At 47.7% G+C, this 7,565-nt stretch overlaps 1 protein-coding gene across 1 annotated transcript; it reads right to left on the bottom strand.

The window, feature by feature from the left end:
• Positions 1 to 5,482: 5,482 nt before the first annotated feature.
• On the bottom strand, positions 5,483 to 6,769 carry LOC144137903 (sulfotransferase 1 family member D1-like). The gene has a single exon (XM_077669923.1). It carries the CDS (start codon positions 6,608 to 6,610, stop codon positions 5,693 to 5,695), a length of 918 nt encoding a protein of 305 aa, XP_077526049.1. The 5' UTR covers positions 6,611 to 6,769; the 3' UTR covers positions 5,483 to 5,692.
• Positions 6,770 to 7,565: the final 796 nt, after the last annotated feature.

Here is a 7,565-nt window from a genome sequence, read left to right as displayed (position 1 = left end):
AACTAAGGAAAACATGGATTTCACGTGATTTATATAACCGCATCAAGGAAAAAAACAGGTTATATCAGTCATTTCCCCGAGGGGAAGAATGTGAAAGTGCGAATGCAGGAGTTGAATTTGCGCGGTTCGGTAATGTTCGCGAAAGAGAGATCACACACACACACACACACACACAACTACAAAGAAAGAAAGATGCATTTATTCACAGACACCTATTTGTGTTGTCGTTGTACTTGATTGCTAGAGCGGATCTCAGCTTTGAAATTTCGTGTCAGTACTCCTTTAAGCGGGTGCATTAGCCCTTCTCACGCCCGATTCCTGGCCAATCCCCCACGTGGGTATGTGCCATGCACAGACACCTATTTGTGTTGTCGTTGTACTTGATTGCTAGAGCGGATCTCAGCTTTGGAATTTCGTGTCAGTACTCCTTTAAGCGGGTGCATTAGCCCTTCTCACGCCCGATTCCTGGCCAATCCCCCACGTGGGTATGTGACATGTCAGCGGCCAGGCAGCGCGCGCCCATCTCCCCCCGTTGCCAAGGAAGACGAGGAGCGCGCGCACCCGCAGCTGTTGCTATGTGGACGGACGGCGGTCAACGGAATTCAGGGTCGCTTATAAAGTGCCTTCGCACTTAAAAATTTTTGAAAAGATTATACTTAGGAGATTCGACGCCTTTCTGAACTCCCACAGTGTGATTACTGATTGTCAATACGGATTTAGGAAGGGTAGGTCCACGAAGCTCGCACTCATCAACCAAAAAGAATACTACTAAACAATTTCGAAGAGAGAAATACCGGAATCGGAATTTTTATGGATTTTAGTACAGGTTCGACCGTATAAACCGTGAAACTTTGTTTTATAACTTAGAACAATATGGCATAAGGGGCCAAGCTTTAATGTTGATTAAGTACTATTTATCATGTAGAAAGCAGTACGTCCAAATGAATAACTTCAATTCCGCTACAAGACCTACTGTTTGTGGTGTTCCTCAGGGAAGTATTTTAGGCTCATTATTATTTAACCTGTATATTAATGACATAGTAAACCTAGAACCCAACCCTCGTTTTGTAATATACGCGGATGATACCAGTATTTTTGTTTTTTCGGGTGAATCCACAGATTTATTTTCCCATGCGAACGCGTTATTGGAAAAACTATCAGCCTGGTCAGACGCTAACTTGCTTGAAGTAAACATCTCGAAGTCAAAAGCTGTAATTTTTTCCGCCCAAAAAATAAACCTATACATTCACACATTCCACTATTCTATATGTCACAAACCGTTGAAATAGTTAAATCTTTCAAAACATTGGGTGTTGTTTTTTCAGAAAATACGTTGTGGGATGATCCCGTACACCATGTAACGCTACAAGCTTCGAGGTCTATGGGATTTATTCTCCGCCACAAATACATACTGCCACAAAAATCTAACTACTACTGTACCGGGCTCTTTTCTGCTCTTACTTCAACTACTGCACACTTGTATGGGCAATAACTACAACCTCAAATATAGAAAAACTAGCTATTGAAAAACGGATGCTTCGCATTGTTCTTGACTTGCCGTACAGGCATACAACACAACATTTATTTCGGAAACATGACATAGCAAACATATTCAACCTATACAAATACCGCTTGAACAGGAACTACAAACGCGAAAGAAAAAGAGGTCTAAATTTGCTTTCCAGTCTAGCAAGCCTACAATTGTACGAGACTCCATATCCACAGCGCCATAAACCCCGTTGGGCATTACCCCCCGTCCATACAAACTATGGTCATCAACTCCTATCATATCAATTACCCACAATATTAAACGCACTCACTGATGAGGGTATGAATATTGATAATTTTTCAGTGTCATTTTTACGCAGTTATCTTGCCGACAATCCACGTTCTACATAGGAATGTTAATATTAATTGTTAATGTTGGTTCATTGTTAATATTAAGATCAGTGCTGTGTAACTTTGAATGAATGTCTGTATAAAAAAAAAAGGTCTTGATTTGTGTTATGAATTTATTAATGAGTAGTCTTGAATTGTTTGTGCGTATGGTTTTGTTTGTTTTATTGCTTTTTTAGTCCACTACACAGATAGCAGTGGAATGTCTTTTTAATTACGCGAGCGTAGTTGAATGTCATTTCTTTTTCTTTTATTTTTTCATTTCTTGTTTTACTACGCAGAGCGTAAAAGCATGTGATGTTTGTCTTCTTCTTCTTCTTCTTCTTCTTTTAAAGCAAAGCTTTTTACCTCTACCCCCGAAGGGTTCTTTCGCGACCGTTGGTGTCACCAGAAAACTCCCGCGAACAAATAAAAGAATTCACTGGCACCGCCGGGAATGGAACCTGGAACTAATAGACTAACAAATTGCTAGAGCCCGTTGTCTTACCGATTTAGCTACGAGCCCACGCGAAGACGGCGAAGACAGGTGGTGTACTCACCAAGCACATCTACGGGTTTACCCCCTGCGTTCTCGCTGAATGCTACGTGAAAGCGTCACGCGACCACTCGCGCCCGTCTAGCGGCACTGTGCGCACCTTGCTCATGTGCTAAGAGTTACAAAAATTAAAGGAAGCTCACACCAATGCATGGCATCTCACTTCTAGTACGCCAATGTGCTAAAGTCTGTGGCCTCCAGTGTTCACGTAAAAAATCACAGCTCCTTGTCGTCCGCTCTCACACCAAATCAAGGAATACATTCAAATACTCCTTGATGGCCAGGCCATCACTCCAAGCCCCAGCATCAAGATCCTGCACCTACATCTCGAGGCTAACACCAAGAGAGACGTCTACTTGCAGCGCCTCAAAAACAGCATTAATCAAATCATACACATGATCAGGCGAGTTGCCACCAAGATGCGAGGCCTAACGGAATCCGGTACCTTTCGATTAATTCAAGATTTTGTCCTGTAGACAGTCACTAAGGCCAAGCCCCTGTCTTCTTCTCAACAAGGAAGATATAGAGATGCTTTATATAATAATCAGAAAGGCGGTCGAGCAGGCCATTGGTCTTCTCATGAGTGCGTCCACACAAAGGCTGCTTAGCACGGGCTCCACAACACGGTGGAAGAGCTGATAGAAGGCCATCTTTCTAACCAGAAGGGCTGACTCAAACTGCGGTGGGTAACCGCATGCTTCACCAGATTGGCTGGGCAGCCCAGAATGTCACTGCGCTTGACGTACTCCCGGACTCTTGGCGAGTAAAACTAAAGATGCTCCCTTTGCTTAGAAATATGAACCCCTCACATGACGAGGGTCACCGAAAACCACGGGCTCAAGCGCTAAATACCACCCTCGGTGGGGATCATGCAGTTATCTACACAGACGCCTCCAAACATCGAGGGCAGCAATACGCTATCATTGTGTCCACCTCCAGAACTAACCTCCTTGCGTGTACCTCGCTTAGGACCCAAGAAATGACGGCAGCAGAAGAGGAGGCAGCCATCACCCTGGCTCTCACTCAACCAGGGGTTCGGAGGGTAGTCACCGATTCCCAGCAAGCCTACTGGAATTACCAGTCGGGTTGGGTGTCCTGACCTGCACTGCGCGTGCTAAAAAATCACTCCCCAAACGGTTCCATTCAGCTCATCTGGACACCCCCTCACGCTTCAATGGAGGGCAACAAATACGCCCACCCAACAAGCCTGGGCTTTTACCTCCTGTGCTATGGAGCTGCACGAGGGCAGTCACCCGCTTGTCACGTTAAGGGAGATAACCCAGCATTATCGCCTTCTGAGGCAGACCGTGCCTTCGCCTTATCCTGACCTTTCCAGAGAACAACAAACTACCCTACGGCTCATACAATCCTTGCTCCTTCCCACAGCCTACGCGTCTTCACCTAATCATCCGAATCGCTACGACACTGAATGTAAATTTTGCTCAGAAGTAGGAACAATCCGCCCCGTAATCGGGGTGTGCGACTTTAGCCCTGAGCACCCTCCTCTCTTTCCGTCAACTACCCAACAAGAGCAATGGGAGATGCTGCTCTCCAGGCCTTGTCTCCCTACCCAGCTTCAGCGGGTGGGCAGAACACAGGCCGCGCGGACTGCATATGGGTCCCACAGAAGAAGGAATCACTCCCCAGGGCTGCACTCTGGGCCGTTCAGAAATCTGAACAGAAGTATCTCTTCCTCCCTGTCTTCCTTCTCTGCCGCAAATCTCGTCGTCTCCGTCCGCGGCGCAGAGACGAAGAAGTCAGGTCGTCCAACACCGCTTTGGAGGTTTAATTTTATAAAAAAAGTTTTGTCTTTTGAGCTACACCAATACAACTGAACCAAACACCGTTCATGCATCATGCATTGATTTAACCTTACCAAGAATATCTCTTAGAAGTAATAAATGGTGTGGTTAAGTGCATTTCACTTTTCGCTGGTTTTACTATTTGTAGAGCGATGTGAGTGAATTTAAGTGACGTCGCATGGGTAATTGTTATGGGTGCTGTTTACAGCTTTGCTTTCCAACCACATTCACGGAGTGGATTGGCGCGATTTTTTTTCTTTTTTTTCTCTACGCAGACCGTAGTGCAATGTCAAACTCTGCCCTCTATTGCGGTTTGCTGTCGCTGCCAGCTGTAAGGCTGGTGGCAGCTTCGTCAAGCGATTTCTTTTTTTTTTCGCTTTTACTCCCACCTCCTCCATCCCTTGTATTGATGGAAATAAGGATTATTATTATTATTGTTATTATTATTATTATTATTATTTCCAAGTCACAGCCCCCCGAAGGCTACGAACTATGTCATGAGGAAGAGGCAAGTACACCAACTGAGGGCGTTTATTGAAAGCGGTCCCAACGTCTCGGAGCCTAGTCGGCCCCTTCATCAGGGGTGACTGTGCATCACAAGAAGCAGCAGTTGTAAAAGTTGTCTTTTTTAAATGCGAATGCATTTCTTAGTCGGTGGTTGTCGTGCGTGGTTGTCGGTGGTTGTCGTGCGTGAGTGAACAACTTTTACTGAGCTTCAAATAAAGAATGGTGCGCGGAGGCACCAGATGGGGTGGTTCCCTATTCACGGGACCCAGAATAGTTTTAGACCGTGCAAACAATGTATGCTTTCAAACATCTGTGCAAGTAGGATTACAACGTCCAGGTATGTCAATTATCATTCTACAACGGTTCTTTTTCTGGGCAGTTAACAAGGCTCGTTGTTGTCTAAACAGCCTTATTGGCAGTGCTGGAAAGTGTATTCAATATACTAATATATTGCAAAATAGGCGCTCAAATCTTAGGTACCCCTTGGTTCATTTGCAGTGACCCCTTCTATACAAAATGATATGAAAACAGCAACTTCTATCTGAATAGCCGGAAAAAGCGCCAACGATAATGACAACAGCGTTGTTTTTAACATAAAATTCACAATTTTTCAGTTTTCCATCAATGTAACTGCAACATTAAAACGATAAAACTCTGTCTCAGCCGCCATCTTTGTCGCATTATTAGTGGTCGTTATACCTTCAGCATTCGCTAGAACCACTGAGCAAAAAAATAAAATCGCTTTCAGGGGAGAGATTTTATTACAAATCACCAGCACACTTCTAATTTTGCAAATTTTGAACAACTGCCTATTTCATGCCTTTTAAATAACAATGCACGACAATACAAACGTTCATAGTATATGTGTTCATCTGGTTTACAAAGAGCATAGCTAAGATTATGCTCCACCGTTTGCGAAAAACACCACATGCTCCATAGGTCATTTACACTACTAGATGCTACCGGGTCCCTGCATTTCCTTGGGCCATAAAAGCTCAGCTCCAGATCCGGCGAGCTTGTGGGCAAACTTGCGCTCCAAGCGCTCGTTCTGGTCTGCCGTCAGGTGGTTCCTCCAGTCCCCCACCTGCCCTCGGCGAATGAAAGGCGGCATGTTCTCTGGTCGCGCACTGGCCCACTGTTCCGGCCTCTGAGCCTTCATGGCCTGGAAGCTCGCCGCGGCGACCAATTCTTCAAGGTCCGGTTCTTTCCAGCCAGCGGGGAAGGCGGGCTTGATGTGATCCACCAGCTTTCGCACTTGCTCCAGCGGCTGCTCGATGAGGTCCTCGTAGGTGAGCACCAGGACGTTCTCCTTGCCTCGGTGACCCCAGAGCGACAGCAGGTGGTCGTGATAATCACCGTTGTCCACTTCCCCCTCCACGAAGGCCTCGAAGAAGTCGTCAAATTTGCCGTCCTCGAAGTGGTAGTACTTGCTGAATCCGCGTATGTGGTGGTACAACGACACGCACACGTCCTTGGGGTTCCTCAGCACGCACACATACCGGGGCTCGGAGTGCCAGGGCATCACGTCGAAGGACAGGTGGGTCTTGATGGGTCGTGGCCTCTTTTCCAGGGCGTTCACCAGAGGGAAACCTCCTTTCTCGAGGAATGGCGCATAGCGGTCCAATCGCTCACCTGCGGGAACGGGCTTCATGTCGTGAACGATCAGGTACAGCATGTATTGGACCCACGTTGTCCCGGATTTCATGTACGTCATGAGTATAATGTCGTCGGCGCGAGGTCGGAAGCTGCAGGCCGCTTCGAACTCGGACCACTCGAAGCCGTCCCTTGGAAAGATCCACCCAGTGGCCTCGTGCTGCTTGTACGTAGGCCGCTTGCCTTCCTTGGCTTTCTTCAGAATCTGCTCATCCATCACTTTAAGATCGTTCTGTGGAGCGTTTCACACCTGTTTGCTGACGCTAACAGAGACGCGGCGGCTGATGTATCTGTATACCTACGAAGCTGGATGTCCTTAATTGCGGCGAGTGAGGAGGCCTCTAAGTTGCGCGGTCAGCCGGCGAATGCTCGTCGCAGCAGCTCCGCGCCTTTATGTACGTTCGGGGTTAGTTCGAGTGGCTGCGCGATCGGTGCGCCGCCTGGCAGGTTCCAAATCACACGGGCCAACCAGATGGACGAGAAATCATGCGTTCGGCTTGTATCGGCAACGTTCGACGGCACCGCGCCGGCACGCAGGAGAGGGCGAGTAGCAATTATGAGGCCGGGGAAGACATGTCCATGTCAGAGCATGTCAGGGGATGCGAAGCCCAACGCTTGACATGCCCTGTCATTTCCCGTGCCGCGACAACAACCGCCGATGAGCAGATGGCAGACGACGCTCTTTTGGTCGGTAAGGGGTCAGTAACTCGAGTCGCCGTTGTTCGTACCAGGCAGCACTGCTCTAACACAGCCAAATTCTGGAATGGAGCCAACATACAACTGGTAAAACGCAGCGGAACACGGTGCAGGCGTATCAAAATGCATGGCTAATTTGCAGTGTGCCGGACTTCTGAGCCGACGCAGATATTTTAGAGTAAGTTTCGTGCCTTCTTTTTTAGATGCGAAGCATCTCATGGTCGGGGCTTTGTCCCTCCCTTGTCGTTATCGTTGTTGTTGCGCTGTCCACACCCCCACTGCACATGCTCGGCTTGCTGAACGCTCGGTCCCTTCTATGGCTCCTGGAGCGACAGTGTTGCCGGTGTCTTCCTGGGCCGGCACAAGACGAATACGCTTCCCTTTTAAGGGCTCCTGGAGCGACAGGGTTGCCGGTGTCTTCCTGGGACGGCCCGAGGCGAGCACGCTTCACGCGCCTTCGGCGTTTCATCGTCGTC

This window comes from Haemaphysalis longicornis, unplaced genomic scaffold (genome assembly GCF_048455015.1).
Source record: "Haemaphysalis longicornis isolate Haplotype H1 unplaced genomic scaffold, Haemaphysalis longicornis Haplotype H1 scaffold_5, whole genome shotgun sequence".
NCBI classification, from domain to species: Eukaryota; Metazoa; Arthropoda; class Arachnida; order Ixodida; family Ixodidae; genus Haemaphysalis; species Haemaphysalis longicornis.
Note: the sequence above shows the minus strand (reverse complement) of the source record. Positions and strands in the feature narration are given on the sequence as shown.

Excerpts from the sequence above, each read along its gene's own strand:
- LOC144137903 (XM_077669923.1), bottom strand. The coding sequence starts at position 6,610 with ATGGATGAGCAGATTCTGAAGAAAGCCAAGGAAGGCAAGCGGCCTACG.